This window comes from Elephantulus edwardii, unplaced genomic scaffold (genome assembly GCF_000299155.1).
Source record: "Elephantulus edwardii isolate Elephantulus edwardi_28Jun2011 unplaced genomic scaffold, EleEdw1.0 scaffold00015, whole genome shotgun sequence".
Lineage (NCBI taxonomy): Eukaryota > Metazoa > Chordata > Mammalia > Macroscelidea > Macroscelididae > Elephantulus > Elephantulus edwardii.
The window spans coordinates 341,709-361,789 of NW_006399765.1; the positions used below are offsets into that span (position 1 = coordinate 341,709).

The following is a 20,081-nucleotide window of genomic DNA, read 5'->3' on the forward strand; positions in this document are numbered from 1 at the left end:
AAGTGGATGCCGCTCCTGCTTCCAGGCTTGATTTAGTCGGGAAGCTCCAGCCAACACTGTCCACCATGGGTGCCCATTACCACAATTGGCACATCTTATGCTAAATGCTGAAAGGCCTTCCCTCCAAATTTCCTTTCAGTTCTATCCCTTTGGGGATGTGACTTTATAATATGTCATTACTATTTTACCCGCACTCAGACACAAAAGTATATAATATGATGAGTTACAATCCATGAAGCCATCATTATGTCCCTAGGCAACTACTGATCTACTTTTTGTGACTGTAGATTAATTTGCCTTTTCTGAAATTTTACAGAAAATGATATAATGTCATTTTTCTCTGACTTTTTACTTAGCACGGATATTTTGAGGTTTATTTGTTGTTGCATATATTAGTATCCTCTAACTTTTTGTTTTGCTGAAGTAAAATCTAGCTACCTTAATTCTCTGTTGTTTAAATAGTCTTTTAATTAACTCCATTGTGGTTTCCAAGTGTACACTCATATCTGAACTATAAGGTGGTTGAAATAACCCAGCAAGGAGAATAAGCTGCAGAGTTCTGAGTATAGCAACCCAGAACTTGGCTCTGCTTTTCTAATTTTTGTACCTATTTATTTCTTTCTTTGATTACATCAGCTAGTGTTTTTTTCTTTTGTTTAGTGTGAAAATAGTAACTTAACCTCTTTCCTGTACCCAAAACTTTAATAACTAAAATCTCCATAAATTTGTAAATATTTATTTAGAAATTACTTCCCCAGAAGAAGGAACTACTATACAGTGGATATCATCTGTGGAAGCAAAGATTGAAGATAAAAAAGTTAAAGGACAAAAGAAACTAACTTCAGAAAAGTTGGAACTGCTCAGAAAGGAAAAGGTTTGAAAAATGTATTATACTAAAAAATAAGTCTTTTTTTAAATTTGGTATCTTTTTACTCTGCTGACTCAACTCATTGCTTTGGAGTAATGGAGACAACTCACAGCTGACATCTAGTGAGTTTTTCTGAGACTGGAAACCACAGGAGAGGAAATTCCCCATCTTTCTTCCAAGGAGCGGGGCTGGTGGAGTTAAACCATGCCCCTTGGAGTTGGCACTGCAACTTCTTAGACAGAGGTCACGAAGATGAATTACATTCTGTTGGATTTATTTTAGCAGAAACTGAAAGCAAAGTAGGCCTTTGTTCTGTGGTTGAACATTTTAAAGTTTGGGACTTTAAGACATAGTGTAGTTGATTTTTTTACACCTCTCTCCAATCCCGCTTCCTTCTCCTGTATGTATTTCTTGACCTGCTCAAGTTTCAAGATTGGTATAGAGTTTAGAATTCTGTTTTTAAAATTGTTATTTCTTATTCCTGTGAAACTGCCAGATTATACCTCTCAATCACCTTGTATTAATCTTTATCAGATATAAAATTTAGATCCTTTTTTCTGAGTTCACTGGTTTAGAAGTGTTTTCTCTGATTGGAGATTAAGAAAATATTCATAAGAAACCTTTATTACTTGTGGAAAGGATAAGTATGATACATTTAGGAAATACTGTTTAAGTACACTGTTATCATGTATGTTGGTGATAAGAGAAGCATGTTCAGCTCACTTGAGAGATGACTATGGCAGTGCTTCAGTACTCAGAATCTAGAATGTGGTCAGCTCTAGAAGAGAGAATGGAGAAACAAACCAAACTTAGACCTGAACAAACTAAACTCCACTTCTGGCACTCATTAGTTTTAAGGTTGAGCATCAAAAAGCATTTGTGCATATGTACAAGGTCTCATATGAAGAAAGTAGATGGATTCAGTGCCTGTCTTTTCAAAATTTATTTAAGATAAAACTTAAAACATAATACCAAGAATAACAGATTACTAATGGTCAAAACTGTAGCAATCATGTCCATTTCAACTCATAGTGACCCTGTAGGAGAAAATAGAACTATCCCAGTTCTACTTGGTGTTCCTAAGGCTGTAAATTTCGTTATGAAAACTTTATTGTCTTGTTAAGCAACTTGTAAGTTCAAACTGCTGAGCTTTCTGGTAGCAGTTTAGTGCTTAACCATTCCACTACTAATGTTCCTTTTTTACTTTGGCAGTGGCATTTTGATATGAACAGAATAAACAGATGGCTTTAATTGTGAAAAGTTTTCTCTTTAAAAACATGAAATTTACCTACTATCTATAATCCTTAAGGCTTAAAATTTAGCCAGAAAGTTCCATACGCTACTAAATTTATCTCAGAAAGAAATTATTATTGTTGTTTGATGTGTATATTTGGCTAGTAGCTATGGTGACCCTTTTGTTTCACTTTTCAGATAAACATTTTCAGGAATAAACACAAAATTCATGTCCAAGGAACTGATATTCCGGACCCAGTTGCTACATTTCAACAACTTGACCAGGAATATAAAATCAATTCTCGACTACTTCAGAATATTCTAGATGCAGGCTTCCAGGTCCCTACTGCAATCCAAATGCAGGCCATTCCAGTTATGCTGCATGTGAGTATGCAAGTCTAGAATGTCTGGGACATTGCTTTCTCAATTGTATCCCCCACCTAATGATACTCTCTTCTTTCTCATCCTTAGTGGCCAGTAATAAGCTTAGTCTTTATACACTTGTTTATTCTAGACATTTCATAGGAATCAAATCATATAGTATCTGTCCTTTTGTGATTATTTCACTCTGAGTTTTTAGAGTTCATCTATATTGTAACATGTATCAGGACATGGCCATTTTGTGTGTGTGTGTGTGTCTTATTTTAGCCAGTCTTTTTTATTTTATGATTTTACCTTTCTAGAACCGTTTAGTAGGAGAGAAAAGTTGAAATGAATGTACATAGTAGAGTTTGTGAATAATTTATTGTTATTTACACATTTCATGTAATACCAAAGGGTTTTAGTGGACCCAGGAAGTCCATTGAGGTGGTAGGGCCAGGGATGGGAGATGTTAGAAAAGTGGTTATAGGATAAGTGAGAAAAATAGGTGGGAACTTGGACAATTGAGATGCTTTTTTTTTTTTTTTATTTAAAAAAAAATTAATTTTGTTGGTTTTGTGACTGGTAACATTTGGTGAGGTTCTGGAAAATGTAGGCACTTTTCTTCATACTTCACATACTCTGTTTTTAGGGTCGAGAACTTCTGGCTTCTGCTCCTACTGGATCTGGAAAGACTTTGGCTTTTGGCATTCCCATTTTAATGCAGCTGAAACAACCCACAAATAAAGGCTTCCGGGCTCTGATTATATCGCCAACAAGAGAACTTGCCAGCCAGGTATGACTTGTAGGTTTTGAAGAAAATATGTCTAGTGTTTGCTTTGGTTATCTTTCAAGTAAAAAGGTCTCAAAAGAGCAAGATTTACATCTCTCCTGCTTAGAGTGCCCCTGCTCTGTAGAGCCACATACACATGGGCAAAGCTCTTTTAATATCATGACTTCCCCCCTCTCCCCAAATTATGCTTTGGAAGAAAATCTTAAGCCGCCTTGTAGTTTGGTAAAAGAAAATTATCTTAACATTTATACTTGGTAACTACTTTAACATCCTTAAAACTGAAAAGCAAATATACTGCTCTAACTGCATTTTTAATATATAGAAAAATGAAACCTAATCTTGGTTTTTGAGTAAAAGAAACTGTATAATGATCTGCTCCACCCTCCAAATATGCAACAGATCTATAAAATATGGGGTAAGAAATGTGATAATTTTTTGTGAACTTTAGCTATAGTCTAAAAATTAGTAATGGATTAGAGAAGTGGTGACTTTATCTCTTAGAATCAGTTTGTGAGGCCTAAAGAAACTCCAGTCTTAATAGGGTTGAGGTTGGCAAAAACTGAGATCCTACAGATTATTGCAGAGTTAATTTCAGGTGTTCATGGGTCAGTAAGAAATTAGTTTTGTTACTGGTGCAAAAAAGATTATTAATCTTATCCAGGTATCTTAACAGTTAATACTCTTTATGATTTTCTGCTTTAGATTCACCGAGAATTATTAAAAATTTCGGAAGGAACAGGATTCAGAATACACATGATTGACAAAGCAGCAGTGGCAGCCAAAAAATTTGGACCTAAATCATCTAAGAAGTTTGGTAAGGATTTCTTCTTCAACATGTAAAAAAACTGGAAATTAGAAGTATTTTAACAGCCAGCAAGAGTTGTTAAATATCAGTTCAGACTCAACTCATTGCAAACGAGTTGGAACCAACTCACAGCTGACCCTCCAGTGGATTTTTGGAGCCGATAAATTGCATGGAAGGAGATTGCCCATCTTTCTTCTTCAGAGTCGCTGGTGGATTCAAGCAGAGAGACACTGACACTGGAGCACAACTCCCTTCAAACCCCACCAGTGGAGGTCCTTGTTAAATATAGTCCTGTGGTCCAGGAGTACTGGTCGCCTAGAGTTAAGAAGTTAACCCTAAAGCATACAGTTCACATCCACCAACTGCTCCATGGGAGAAAGACGGACAGTCTCCTCCATATGATTAAAGCCTCTGAAATTTCAAAAGAGGATCAGCTGAGAGTCAGTTCTGACTTGATAGTACACTACAATATTGTATTGGTGTAATTTTTAGAAAAGCTAAAAGAGGCACATATATCCCCTTTCTTCTCCTACCCAGTAACTATATACACACACACAAATATATTAATACTTCTAGACTAATCACTGTTCTTACCAGTTGCATCTTTGGCATATGACTGCTGTGCTGGAGACATTGGACAGTGTCTGCAATCATTTTTTTTTCCTGACAGAGGGAATCAATACCATATACTAGGAGTTACTATTAGAAATCCTTTAATGCTAAAATAACCCCCCATAATAAAGAACTGTTGGACCCAAGATGTCAGTATTGCCAACACTGAAAAATTGTGCTTTATACCAAGGATTTTCAAGTGGCGTCCCGACCCTTACATCACCCAGAGATTGCACTTTTACTCATCTTTAATCTTGATCTTCTGAGTAAGAAGACATCATTTAAAGGAATGTCTTGAAGAAAAAAACTTCTAATGCAAGCTGTTGGATTGTAATATTTTTGCTATTTAGGAATTGAGAAGGCAGATCAAATAGTAAGAGTTTGTACTATAATGGACTTAATAAACTAGATATATTAGCTTACTGAGAAAGAAGAATATTGTGATTGGCCTAGTGACTATCCACATCTCGGCTATTAACTAAAATTCAAGGAGATTGAGATTCCCTGGTTCGTGAAGCATAATTCTTGCTTTTGCAGTTTGTACTATTTCTTTCTCCTATAGATATCCTTGTGACAACTCCAAATCGACTAATTTATTTATTAAAACAAGATCCTCCAGGAATTGACCTAACAAGGTATAAATAATCCTTTCATGTTCTTTTGCTTTTTAAAAATTTGATGTATTTTGTCCTCAACTGTTTGCATAACTACCATTTGGAATTTGCTGTCTGCTAACTTTTAGTCAGTATTGATGCAGAGAATAATGATTTTCATTAAACATAGAAAAATAACTTGTTTGAAAAGTTTATATGTGAGTATTAGTACATAAACTAATTACAGTGTAAGTAGGAAGTACAGTATTCTTCAGACCTTTTCACATCTCAGTAGTGGCCATGGAATACATCCTAAGTTTTGTGTCAGTCTCTGTTATTGTTAATAGAAGGGTAAGCTCTCGTATCCTTGAGCTTGACCCTTTGCTTCTTTCTGTTATGATTAAATTAATCTGAGAGCAGTATCATGGAATGACTTAATCATATGCCCCCACAGTTGGATCTTTGTATTTAAGAAAGTTGTTTTGTTATTTCTTAGTGTTGAATGGCTTGTAGTAGATGAATCAGACAAACTGTTTGAAGATGGCAAAACTGGATTCAGAGACCAGCTGGCTTCCATTTTCCTAGCCTGCACATCCCACAAGGTCAAAAGAGCTATGTTCAGTGCAACTTTTGCATATGATGTTGAACAGTGGTGCAAACTCAACCTGGACAACATAATTTCTGTATCCATTGGAGCAAGGTAATTTTTCTTCTACATAATTTCATTCCTTTTGTCTTTAAAGACCAGTCCAGTTTTTAGACTAAAGATGTAAGATTGTTTAGCCTGATACTAATAAGGGAGAGCATTTATTAAGATAATTGTATTCTTTTAAGTCAAGATTGATGAGAGATTATCTGTTTTAAATAATCCTAAAGGAAGTTTCCAGAATATCATATTAGTGTTTCTGTCATCTTACTTTTAGATGATCTTTTCAACCCACGAAATAGGACTAGAGACTGTGGCCATTCAAAGGAGCTTGCTTCTTTTATAGCTTACATTGGACCACAAGAAGGGACCTGATAGTGGATTATTTGGTTTATTATTCTTTTCGGAAATTATTTTGAGAAACATTTTATATTAAATAAAAACTCATTGGTAGAAAAATTACTGAAGAGATTAGGTACAGGCCATGTAATGATAATTACAAATGTAAAGACTGTGACTAAGAAGAGGTGCTTATAAAGCCAACTGATAACAGTGAAGGCTGTTTATGCCTATTTGAAATTCCTGTATTTAAAAAGAAAGCAAAACAAACTCAGCATAAAAATAATAATAAAGGCAGGCAAAACAATGTAACATATTTACAACATCTTTAGGGGAAGAGCCTCTATAACATGAATACGGTTTTATATATCTCATCCCTGATAGTCTAAATTAATTTTTGCTAGTCATTAACTTTGACTCTGTATAATAATCTTTAAAATGCCCTTATTATAATAATTTTACATTCAGAAGTATTTTTGTAAGTAAATAATACAAGTGAATATGACTGGAATATACTGAAATGTCACCCATTTATTTGGAAATTGTAAGATTATTGATTAATTTCTTCTCAATATATTATGTATATTTCAGATTTTCCAGAGGTTATCTGTTGATTTTGTTATTAATTAACTACTTTACCTTCAAATTATAATTATATAATAAGTAAATAAATATATTTTAGACAGTGAAAAAGTTTATTTTGTTGATATTTACATTTCAGGTTAGTTAGAATTGAAAAGGAGAAATTGGCTCTTGCAAATTAAGCTGTATTTTCTTTTAGAAATTCTGCAGTGGAGACAGTAGAACAAGAACTTCTGTTTGTTGGGTCTGAGACTGGAAAACTTCTGGCCATGAGAGAACTTGTTAAAAAGGTATATTTAGACTCCATTCTTTGATTTTTATAAAGGCCACTAAGCTTTATGTCACTGTTCAGAAGCTGAGCACTATTCCTGCCTCATACTGAAACTGTCAGGAAGAACACTGGGTCATCTCTTGTCCCGAGAGGAGAAGCTCACCTTCCAGGATTTGGTATGTCTTCTGTTCCCAGTTCAAGGAGCCGGGGAGATGACCTCAAAGCTTCATTCCCTCTACATCTGCATAAATATAAAATACTTTAAGCTAGAGAATTTTTTTTCTTAAGTTTCCATATACTCATAGTGGAAAAATTAGTTCAGTTAGTAGAGGAAAGGCCTTATGGAGAAAATGCTATAATCTGAGCCATAAAGGATTTTAAGACCAAATGACAGTAACAAATTTAAGAAGTGGAAAGGAACATGATTCATTTGAAGACTGATAAGATGTTGCTTGACTAAAGTAAAAAGTTTATGTTGGTAAGTTAACAGAAGATCAAATTAAGAGACACAACTGGACATTTTTGAGGAACACAGAAATAAGGTTTTTTTTTTTGGTTTTGGTGTTTTGTGGGGTTTTTTTGTTTTTTGTTTTTGTGTGTGTGTGTTTTTTTTGTTTTTTTTTTTTTAGAAAATGTATACTTTATTTGGTATTAACAGGTTTGGACATAATCTTTTTTCGTCTTTTTATTTCCATTCACTCAACTGCTTACTAAAGGGTCAGTGTTCCAAATTCACCAGCTGCTTCACCAATAGTAGTTGGGTTCCATAAAGAAGTGCATCCTTGGAAAGCCTGTGGGGCACTTCTCCTCTGTCCAATAGGGCGCTACGTTGTACATGGCTGGTTTTGTATGAGCTTTAGGTCCAAAGAACCCCCTGAAATGATGTCTAAGATTTTTTGTGAATGCGAGGTTACCTATTGTTGTGTGTACCGTCAAGTTGGAACTGAGTCATAGCTGACCCTCCAATGATTGCCCACCCTACTGCCATGGAACAGCTGTTGGATTCAAACTGCATGCCTTTGGGATTGCCACACAGTTTCTTACCACTAGATAGCAGTTTCTGAAAATGACCTGTAAACTAAAGAGAATAAGCCAAGTCATGGTCCATAGGTATGCTAATAACCCAAAGGCTCTACCTGTCTGGCATTTGAATCCACCAGTCATGACTCTCAGTCCTTGGAAAAACTATTGGAGGGTCAGCTATGAGTTAGTGTCAATTTGACTATAATGAAAGTTTTATATGAAGAATTGAAAATTTACCAGCCTGATTGGAATGAAAGGGAGAGTTTGATGATTTAAATTCAAAGGCCATTTGCTTAGAACTAATAGTTGATATTATGAGAATCCCAGAACTCTTGATTGTGCTTATGCAAAACCTGTACTTGGATCAGGAAGCTGTCCTCAGAACAGAGCAGGGAAATACTGCATGGTTCAAAATCAGGAAAAGAGTGCATCAGGGATGCATCCTGTCTCCGTACCTTTTCAGTCTACATGCAGAACAGATCATTTGGGAAGCAGGGCTTTATGAGGAGGAATGTGGCATCAAGATTGGAGGTAGACTCATCAGCAACCTACCTTATGCAGAATACACAACCTTGCTTGCTGAAACTGAAGAAAATCTGAAGTGCTTGCTGAAGGTGGTCAAGGACTATAGTCTTTAATATGGATTGAAACCCAACATTAAGAAAACAAAGATTTAGGGCTGGGCAGAGAGGAAATGTGCAACAGTGAATGAATGGAAATCCAAAGTCTCTTTAAACTTTCATTAAAAGTTCAATTAAAAAAATTCTCACCAGTGGGCCAGTTGGCAGCACCATGATAGATGAAGAAGAAATTGAGGTTGTTAACAATTAGAGCTTACTCAGCACCACAGACAACACTTTGAATTAACACCAGCAGTCAGGAAATCAGAGGGAGAGTTGCATTGGGTAAATCTGCTGTCAGGGACCTCTCCAGAGTGCTGAAAAGCAACAGTGTCAGACTAGAAATTAAGGTGCCCCTATTCCAGGCCATGGTCTTTGCAATTGCTTACTGTACATCAGAGAGCTGGACAGTGACTAAGGATGACAGAAGAAGAATCAGTGCCTTTGAATTGTGGTTCTGGAAGAGAGTCTTGAACATACCATGGACTGCCAAGAGAACAAATAGGTCTGTCTTAGAGAGGGTGAAAGCATGTATCTCCTTGAAGGCTAGGATTTTGAAGCTCTGTCTTAACATACTTTGGGCACATGACCAGGAGAGAAACCAGTCCTTAGAGAAGAACATCATGCTTGGAAGGGTGGAGGGACAGCGCAGGAGAGGAAGACCCCAATGAGATGCACTGACTGGGCCAGTGGAGGTTGGTGTGTGGGAATTAGTGGGATTTGCTTAGTCAGGGTTCAGAGCTGATGTACATAGGGTTGCTATGCATCGCAGGCTATTTGATGGCACGTAACAACAACAGTAGTTAATATTAAGGTTTTATTTCATTTACTATGATAAAGATTACATTAAGAGAACCAAACAAAGACTTAAGCTTTGGGGACTGCAACTGAAAGCGAAAATTTAAAGAGAGTAGTTACTATATTTTAAACAAAACCAGAACATTTTGATGGCCCTCAAGGAGTCGACATTCATTATCCCTTAGGAAGTTGAAGAAAAATTCAGTGAGCAATATTATTTGAATTAAAAAATGGAGATTACAATTCAAGTTGACTGATAAAAAAAGATAGTACTTACAGAGAATGACTAGTGAGGAAGATGGAGGCTGATTTAGACCACTAGTTCAAGAAATCTGGCAGTAAGACTATACACTGGATTGAATTGGTCATCTTCATTAAAAGCACTTGGTGAAATAATGAACAGTTTTAGTCTTGGGGTTTTTTTTTAATTTTGGGTTTTGTTTCTTTTTTTTAAATTATTGTTCATGTGTGTGTACCATCAAATCGGATCTGATTGGTACAGGAGGAGATTGCTCCTCCTTCTCCAGCAGAGCATCTGATGGATTTGAACTGCATACCTCTGGGATTGCAGTGCACCTTCTTGCCACTAGGCCACCAGAGCTCCTGGTCTTACAAGTAATATGTTCTGATATTTGTCATCTTTCTTTTAGGGTTTCAGTCCACCTGTTCTTGTTTTTGTTCAGTCCATTGAAAGAGCAAAAGAACTTTTTCATGAGCTCATATATGAAGGTATTAATGTGGATGTTATTCATGCAGAGAGAACACAGCAACAGGTAAAGTCAGACATGTACTTTCCAAACCATAAAGAAAAAAATAATTGACAATTACTTTTATCTCATTCCTAGAATAACACTAAATATTTATTGTATGATCTGTTACCCAGAGAGACAACACCGTCCACAGCTTCAGAGCTGGAAAGATCTGGGTTCTTATTTGTACAGCGTTGTTGGCAAGAGGAATTGATTTTAAAGGTGTGAACTTAGTGATCAACTACGACTTTCCAACCAGCTCAGTGGAATATATCCACAGGATAGGTGAGTTGTCTTTTCTTTTCCCTCTGCCTTCTACCTATCTATCTTTGCTTTCTCCAATTCCCTTCACATATGTCATTTTTTTATTAGTGTTGTGAAAATTTCCTCCCTCTAATACATGAATTTTGAGGATTCCTTCCTTTAAAATACTTTTTATAATCTCATTTCTTTTAGGTCGAACTGGAAGAGCAGGGCACAAAGGAAAAGCTATTACATTTTTTACTGAAGATGATAAACCGCTATTAAGAAGGTAATTTAGGAAAAAGAACTTCAAATTAATTTGGTAAAATTGTTTCATTATTTCTAAATGTATATGTATATTCAGTTAACATAATTCCATCAATTCCATGGCTTTGTCCCAAACTCTTATTATAATAGTGTTGTGGTGTTGCATATACCATTGAGTTGGAAATGACTCATAGCTGACCTTCCAACAGGTCTTTAGAAGCAATAAATCCCTGGAGTGGAGATTGCCCATCTTTTTCCCACAGTGCAACTGGAGGATTTGAACCACTTACTTTTGGATTGGCTGCACAAGTCCTCACCACTAAGCCACCAGTACTGCTTATTATAGTATGTCAACCAGTTTTAGCAATGATAGAAAGAAAACAGATCAGAGGACTCTTTGTGCCCTTCTGTTAATAAAATTTGAAAATAAGTTTCAGACTCACGTGATTGTCCCAATAGCTATCAATTGATATTACTCTTAATGTAATATTTAGTTTTTTGGGGTTTTTTTCTGTTGAGTCAGAAACGACTCATAGCTGACCCTCCAGTGGGTTTTCAGAGACAGTGAATTGCATGGGAAGAGATTTCCCATTGATCTTCTGTGGAACCACATACCTTTGGGTTAGTAATGCATCTCCTTGTCACTAAGCTGCCAGAGTTCCCTGTATAATGCCTGGTGATTAATTATTCCCTGTAATAATGGTGGATGACCAATTATATCAGAACAGTTTACCTTTTGGGTAGCTTTATATTCTTTTATCTTGTACACATAAATGTAGCCTGACATTCAGTTTTGTTTTGGGGTTCCTTTTTCAGTGTTGCCAATGTTATACAGCAGGCCGGATGTCCTGTACCAGAATACATAAAAGGTTTCAAAAAGCTACTAAGGTACAACCTTAAATTTACTTGGAGCTGACTCTTTCCCCCCCCCCCCTACATGTAGATTCTTTTCTTTCACATTCCCTTGTTCACATTGTAATTCCTTATAGTCATGAATTTTTAGAGCATTATTTTAAGATAAAAGTTTTATTTTAGTATTTATGTATTCACAAATTTGTGTATATTCTTTGCTGGTAGGTTTATTTGTCTTTGAGATTTCAGATGGTCTGATTTTTCTTTTCTGTTCTTCATTGTGAAGAGAATGGGCTTACAGTTTACTTTCATAAATCTAGTGGTGAAAAAGCAGTTACTTGGCTAAAATAAAGCTAGTGATTACTGGCATAGGACATAATAAAGTTGACACAGACTGTTAATTAGAATTGTGGCTGACTCTGAGAAGAATGGGAATCGCAGAACATTTAATCGTGCTAATGTGAAACCTATACTTGGACCAAGAGGCATTCGTCAGAACAGAGCAGGGCAACACTGCATGGTTCAAAATTGGGAAGGGTGTACGCCAGGGATGTGTCCTATCTCCACACCTTTTCAACCTGTATGCAGAGCAGATTATCCGAGAGGCTGGGCTCTATGAAGAGAAGCGTGGCGTTAGGATTGGTGGACGATCTATCAACAGTCTGCGTTATGCAGATGACACAACCTTGCTCGCTGAAACTGAGGAGGACCTCATGCACTTACTGCAGAGGGTCAAGGACTGCAGCCTTCAGTATGGACTGAGGCTCAATGTCAAGAAGACAAAGATTCTCACCACTGGACCAATTGGTAGCGTCAGGATAGATGGCGAAGAGATTGAGATTGTTCACAGTTTCAGTTTGCTCAGCTCCACAGTCAACACTCTTAGCACCAGCAGCCAGGAAATCAAAAACGTATTGCGATGGGAAAGTCTGCTGTTAGGGACCTCTCTAAAGTACTCAAGAGCAGCGGTGTCTCTTTGGAGACGAAGGTGTGCCTGATAACAGGCCATGGTCTTTGCAATCACTTGTTATGCATCAGAGAGCTAGACAATGACTAGGGAGGACAGAAGGAGAATTGACGCCTTTTGAGCTGTGGTGCTGGAGAAGAGTATTGAATGGATGTACCATGGACTGCCAAGAAAACAGACAGATTCATCCTAGAGAGGGTTAAACCAGGCTACTCCTTGGAGGCAAAGATTCTGGGGCTTCGTCTGACATACTTTGGACATGTTGCAAGGAGAGACAGGTCTTTGGAGAGGGACATCATGCTGGGAAGAGTAGAGGGACAGCGCAGGAGGGGAAGACCCTCTATGAGGTGAATTGATTCCGTGACTGGAGTAATCGGGTTGGGTGTGTCAGAGGCAATGCGATTGGCACAGGATAGAGCAGGGTTTAGGGCTGTTGTACATTAGGGTCACTATGAGTCGCAAACGACTCGACGGCACATAACAACAACAGTTGGTATTATTTTTTTAAAAAAATGATTGAATGTATTATCTCTTTGGGGTTTACTCATTAAATGTTCAAAGCTAATCTGTTGCATACAAATGTATACAGCCCCAACTTTTAAACCAATAAGTGGTTTTAAAAATATATTTTATAATGAAGATCAATGCTAATTTTAATGTTAACTCTTCTGTGTTTAATTCTTCCCTCTCTGTTATTTTCAGCAAACAAAAGAAAAAAATGATTAAAAAACCATTGGAAAGAGAGAGCATTAGTACAACTCCAAAATATTTTTTAGAAAAAACGAAAGATAAACGGTAAGTATAGGTGAGGACTGGTTGCTGTTTGACTCTATCTTAGAGTAACCATAATAGGGGAATTCTGATGTTCTAATTGTAACGAGTTGTGCTGCCAACTCAAAGGCTTTTTGTAGTTCAAATCCACCAGCTGCTCCTAAGGAGAAAAATGGGCAATTGCTTCCCATGGAGTTTACAGTTTCTCTTAATCAACTGGAGGTGATTTCCAGCTGACCTGGTTCTAACTTAACATAACATAGCGTAACATAACATAACCTAACAAGAGGCATTATTTTTTATTTTTTTAGAAATGGAATTGATAAAGTGTGCAGTCCCTTATAGAAGTGGTAAAAGTAGTATATATCAGATTGCCTGGATGATTCATTCTTGGATTTTTTTCTGTATCTATGCATTAGTGACTTTCTCTGAAAGTGCAGCTTCAATTTTCAAGTAGAATTTGATGATATTTTTACAGGAAGCTGTCATAGCCTAGGGGTAAAAAGTTGTGCTGCCAACCCAAAGCCATGAGGTTCAAATTCACCATGTGCTCTAGGGGAGAAAGCTGGGAAATCTTTTCTTGTGCAAGTTTACTTTCTCTAAAAACCCACTAGAGGGTCAGTTGGTTCCAACTTGATGATACACAGTAAATAACATCGTCTTTGTATAGTGTGCATCAGGCTAGTAGTCAGTACCATTAACTTATATTGATCTAATATATTTTTTCTTTCCCATTTTGTGATGTGAACGAAAATTCACAAAGTAAATTAGTTTTTATTTCTGTAATAATGCATATTGTTTTATAAACATTACTTACATGCAGTATTTAATCATTCCCTTATAGTGTATTACCTTTCGTTTCACCTATCTCAATGTCTACTATTTATTTATCTGTTAATATTTACTTCCCTTTCCCTCTCTTTCCATGCCTGGCAAGCAGTTCCAATACACCATCTGTTTCAAGGGAGAAAGACGGACAGTCTCCTTCTGTGAGATTTATAGCCTCTGAAGACCCACTGGAGGGTCCACTCTAGTCAGATTTGACTCAGCAGAAGATTTTTTTTTTTTTAATTTTTTTTTTTTAGTAGGTAATGCTATTGAACATTTCTTCTCCTATGTGTTGGCCAGCTAAATTTCTTTGGTGAAGTGTCCTCTGCCCATTTTATAATTGGATTGTCTGGGGGTTTTTTTAAGTGCTAGAATTTTCTGTAAGTTTTTCACTGAAAGGAGTAAGGGCAGCAAGGGAACAGCCATATCTAACCTCTACTAAGGGAGAACTATCTCTGTCAACAGCATTGACAACACAAAACCAATTCCTATGAGGTCAGACCTTTCTTCCATGCTCCTGCACCTATCACTACTAATCCCAGCACCAATCTTAACTACTTTACTGGGTCCAGCATCCATTTCAGTAGCTCACAGCATACTCAAAATTATGAGGTTTATTAGGGAAGTCAAAGGCTTTAATTCACATTGGCAGCAGAATGCACTCACTCAGAGAGGACAGCTTCTAAAATGTGCTTGCGGGTATTTCATCCATCAGCCCATGGCTTTAGGCCAGTGTTAGAAAGCTTAGTCCTTCAAATTATGACTCTATTCCTAGTCCCCCTGCAAGTTTGGGCAAAGGCTCTTAGCTCTGGTTCCATGAGGTAGCAGTCACAAGTCAGCTCTAGATCTTTGATTCTCTACCACTGCTGCCACTGCTGCTCTAGACCCCAGTCTGAGTGGTGCAGGAATCTTTGGCCCTAAATAACACGCACTCTGCATTCTAGGGTTCTTCTTTGCTGGTGGTACGATACCCAATTTCTGCTACTGAATTCATTCAGTTTACTGGCAAGATTAGCCATTCTCCTTATTTACATATTTCCACTTATCCACTGGCAAAGTCAAAATCAATGGCTAAGAAAGCCATTTTGAACGGTACACCCTTAATTCCTTAGTTGCTTATCAGATAAGTCATTGCCATATATTTTTTTCCCAGTCTGTAGACTGTCTTTTGGAGAAGTCTTGTGGTACATGTAGGGATTTAATTTTTATAAAGTCTTAATCATTTAGTTTGCCATCTACTACTTACGCATTGATTATTTCTTTATATCATAGTTTAGGGCTTTTAAATTTGTCCACTTCTTTCTTTGATGAGCTTTATACTAGGTCCTTAATGTTCCATCTTGAGTTATATTTTGTATAGGATGTGACATACGAATTTTTAACGTGGTGGTTTGCACTTACTGTTCTGCTTATGTTGAGCCATCCTTGCATACCTGGTTATGAATCCCACTTGATAAAGATGTATGCTATTCTTTATGTGATGTTGGATTCTGTTGGCTAGGATATTTCCCCCCCAACATTTTTAAATAGCTTGAATAAAAATGGCTCTCTGAATTTTTGATAGAATTAGTGAAACTGTCTGTGCCAGGCTTTTTTCAAATTTTACCTCTTAACTAATTTATTGCCATTGAGTCACAACTGACCCTCCAGTGGATTTTCTAAGGCTCTAAAGTACATGGGAAGAAATTGCCCATCTTTCTCTTGCAGAAACCACTATGTATTCAAACTGCTAGAGATAACGCTGCCTGTAGTTTGGCAGTGCAGCTTCCTATGAACTATGCCATCAGAGCTCCCAGATTATACTAGTATCCACTAATACCTGCTCTGGTAGAAGTGCTTGATTAAATTTAAAATAAATTTAAAAATACTGGTTTATTTACTAAGTTCTTACATATTCTTTTTCATGCCAAATCTTTCCCATTTCCTTCACCCCCCATTCCCCATCAAATTGTACAAGCCTGTGATTAACCACCTGCCCACCCATTCTTCCTCCTCTGCACTGCCCCGCCCACCTTTGGATCCTCATACTCATTCTGTGATAATGGTTTTGTGGTTTGTTGTGTTTGTTTGTTAATTTTATTTATTTATTGTGTTTGTGTTTGTACCATCAAATCAGATCTGACTGGTACAGGAGGAGATTGCCCCTCCTCTTCCAGAAGAGCATCTGGTGGATTTGAACCATGTGCCTCTGGGATTGCAGTGCTTATGATAATGGTTTTATACAGTATTTGTCCTTATGGGACTGAGTTAGTTCACTCAGCAGAATGTTCTCCAGTCCCTCCCAAGTTAGGAAGTGATTTACAAAAGCATTGCTCCTGCGTGCCACATAGTATTCCATTGTGTGAATGTACCATAGATTCTCAGTCCAGTCTTCTGTGGTTGGACATTTGGGCATGTTCCTATTGTAAATAATGCAGCAATAAACATGGAAGTGCATTTTTAAAAGTTTCCTCATTGTTTATGTGTTTTTGTTTGCTTACTTGTGTTGTTTTATACCACCCTACTACCATTAATGACCTAGGCTATTACAATTATAAATAACTTAATACTTCTTTCTGTCTATTCTGTCATATTCCCCTGTTTGTAGTGTTTACATTCCCACAGATAATTAAAGCAACATTAAAACTTCTGAGACACTTGGTGTAAATACTGCCACATCAGTCCTCTGTTTAAGATTAACTGCTTGTCTTTTCTGTTCTCATATTTGGAGACCATATATCATTTACTTTTTTTTAATAAAATTTTTATTTTAATAGTGATTTTAATGAAAGTTTACAGAAAAGTTGGATTTTCATTCATTCATCATTGCACATTTTCCTTCCTTCCTGCTCCCTCATTCCTCTTTGCATTGTACCTCTTATCCTGGACTGTTGTCTTACATATAATGCCTAATCATATATTCCTTTTAACACATTGCCGCAAATGACGGTAATACATCAGAAAGAAAAAAAAAGTGTCTAAGCATGGTCATCAATTTAAAATGTGTGTGGCAACATTTTAAACAATTATTTCCTTCATCTCTTCCAATATAGTATTCATTATATATCTACTCTTTTCCTATTCTCCCAAGCCCCCATGTCAGTCCTGCTTTATAATAGTGGTTTTTATGCAATATTTATCACTTTGTGACTGAGATATTTCACTCAGCCTAATGTCATCCAGGATCATCCATGTTGTGTAATGTTTTATGAGTTCATTGTTTTTCGGTGCTGTGTAGTATTCCATTATGTAAATAAACCATAGTTTTTCTATCAGTTCATTAGTTGATGAGCACTTGGGTTGCTTCCATCTATTTGTTATTGTGAATAACATCATTTACCTCTTCACTATGGATATTCCTCTAATGATCCAACCTGTACCTGGAGTCTCTGCTCATATATCTGTGCTGGTAATGCTGAAAACCATATTTAGCCCCAGCACCTGACAGGATTATAAATTTGAAACCCTAATCTCTTAAAGGCTTTGTTCCTATACTTAATGAAAATTATATCAGCTTTCTATCAAGCATGGTTAGAGTATTAAAGGTATAAATAGACAAAAAAGATCATTAAATTGTGATAATGTACTATGCAAACATTGAATATTTTCTTAAAACTTTTTCCTTTTCCTGTATTACAAGTTATTTAATTACATTCATCATTCACAGAATACTGAGGCTGAAAAACCTCCAATCATTATTTGAGTTCTTTGCCTTCCATAGGACTGCCAAATTCTGTTCATTTTTTTTCTACAAACCCCCAGTATGCAGTCCATACTCTCCTGAAGAGTGTACTGGCTCTAGAATCAGAATGTCACCATTTATGTCTAATACTTTTACCAGTGTGTGAACTCACTTAAAACTCTGTGCCCTTTTATCATCTGTAATAATTAGCATAGTAAGTGGTTAGGAAGATTATACTAAAGTTAATATATATAAACCAGTTGTAACAGTGTCTAGCACTTAGTAAGCACTCAGTAAATTGTGAATTCTGGTTTTCGGTCAGAATCTAAACCCATACGATGTGATAGTGTAGTTGGTTGTATTGTTTCTATCTTACCTGGTGTTAGGGAGTTTCTTAAAGGCAGTAACCTTATGTGTTCCTAGTGTCTCATAGATTTTATGTACAGTTGTGTGTGGTCGAGTTGGAACCATCCTATAGCTGGCACTTCAGCGGGTTTTCAGAGGCAGTAAATCTCATGGGAGGACATTGCCCATCTTTTTCCCATGGAACAGTGGTAGATTCAAACTATGTGCCTTTTGAAATGCAGTGCAGCTTCTTACCTCTAGGCCTCCAGAGCTCCATCATGTACAATAGGTACCAGTAAGTATTTATTAGATACATACAGTGAGAATTTCTGATTTCACTTTTCTCTGTTTTTGTTTGTTTTTCAGGAAAAAGGTCACTGGTCAGAACAGCAAGAAGAAAGTAGCTCTCAAAGACAGAACATAAAGCCAGACTTTGAAAAGATTATCTTAAAATATATTTTCATGATCCCAATGTGAATGTTGTTGTCACAGAATACTTCAAGTCATAAAATCGCTTACATCAAACATTTGAAATCAACTACAAGAACATAGGAGTGGTAGAAAATGGTTTATGATTCTACTGTCAATGTGTCCTGTCAAGCTTTAATTGATAGATAACTTAAGTGAATATGCCATGGAAAAACAGTCATTGACTTTTTCTGTGGTTAAAATCCAGATACTTCTTATAGAAGATCAGTAGTTTATTTAAGAGCACCCTCTTGTGGTGAAGTATAAGGATTTTTCCCCCCCCTTCAAGTATGAAGGAAAATGTGATGTGTTCTTTTCAGCAGCATATATCTGAAGCCTAATTTCAGACTGTTGAGTGCCCCAGCCCCCTTTTTTTTAATGGACAGTCGGTAGCATAGCTGTCTACCAAGAAGAGTCTCACTGTTCTGTATTTTACTATTTCTTCATTTGTGGCATGAGCACAAAGGATTCCTTATCATCAAGTTTCTTGGGATTTTTAATTATTTTGTCTATTTAATAATCTAAACTTCATAAGGTAGCTCATACCTTACCTGGCATAATGTTGCAACTACAAAATTATGGGAAACTTCTCCTTTTCTTATTTCCATTATTTAAACAAGCTCTTTTTTTGTTTGTTTCCATGCAAGATGATTTTGCTAGGAAACTGATAACACGTTATCATAAGCAAGGATGTTCCTATTAACTTGATATACCTCTGGCTTCATTCTGTTGCAGCTAATCTTTCCTGAGGCTTTATGGTCCTTACCCATTTAGTAAATGGATCTCTACCAGAGGCAAACGATTGTGATATTTTAAGCTCCAACTTATTGTGTTGTAGTTGGAACTGACTCATAGTTTACCTTGGTTGGGTTTCCAAAGCCATAATCTCAAGAAGATTTCTTGTCTTCTTCCTCGGAACAAGACACGTGATCTTTGGGTTAGCACCACAAATTCCTGTGGGGTAATAGAAAATATTCATTGCTATTATAAGATCTTTATTGCTAATTTTTATACAGTGGAATAAAAACATAACTTCATCAGTGTAAAGTACTTAGAACACTTTTTGATATGAATGCTTGACTATTATCAATACTAATAAACCTTTTCTTGGCATTTTAATTAAACTTAATCTCAGCCTTCTGATATGTACACTTCTTGAATAGTTTTGATGGGACAAAAATTATTTCCGCTCTGAGTTTATTTAAATGGAGGTGTATTGTTTCATGGTGCAAGAAATGCTTAGAGACATTTGTTCATTGCTGCAAGTAAGTCTTTGCTGCAGTGTTTTCTGGAGGCAAGTGTACTATTGCCACCCATTTGTCAGCTCTGGCTTAGAGTTCTTTATTTTTCAGAGCTTCAATTTTTTTTTTTATTATGGTTGAATTAT

General features: G+C 36.5%; 1 protein-coding gene across 1 annotated transcript in view; it reads left to right on the forward strand.

The window, feature by feature from the left end:
- DDX52 (DEAD (Asp-Glu-Ala-Asp) box polypeptide 52) overlaps positions 1-18,806 on the forward strand; it is a 21,232-nt gene extending 2,426 nt beyond the window's left edge. The window contains exons 3-15 of the mRNA XM_006881375.1: positions 744-874; positions 2,300-2,485; positions 3,114-3,257; positions 3,957-4,068; positions 5,234-5,306; positions 5,761-5,964; positions 7,031-7,121; positions 10,194-10,316; positions 10,427-10,577; positions 10,749-10,824; positions 11,619-11,690; positions 13,324-13,416; positions 18,593-18,806. Of these exons, the coding sequence (XP_006881437.1) occupies positions 744-874; positions 2,300-2,485; positions 3,114-3,257; positions 3,957-4,068; positions 5,234-5,306; positions 5,761-5,964; positions 7,031-7,121; positions 10,194-10,316; positions 10,427-10,577; positions 10,749-10,824; positions 11,619-11,690; positions 13,324-13,416; positions 18,593-18,650 (1,514 nt within the window). The 3' untranslated portion in view covers positions 18,651-18,806. The remainder of the gene's footprint in view (positions 1-743; positions 875-2,299; positions 2,486-3,113; positions 3,258-3,956; positions 4,069-5,233; positions 5,307-5,760; positions 5,965-7,030; positions 7,122-10,193; positions 10,317-10,426; positions 10,578-10,748; positions 10,825-11,618; positions 11,691-13,323; positions 13,417-18,592) is intronic.
- The last annotated feature ends 1,275 nt before the right edge of the window (positions 18,807-20,081 follow it).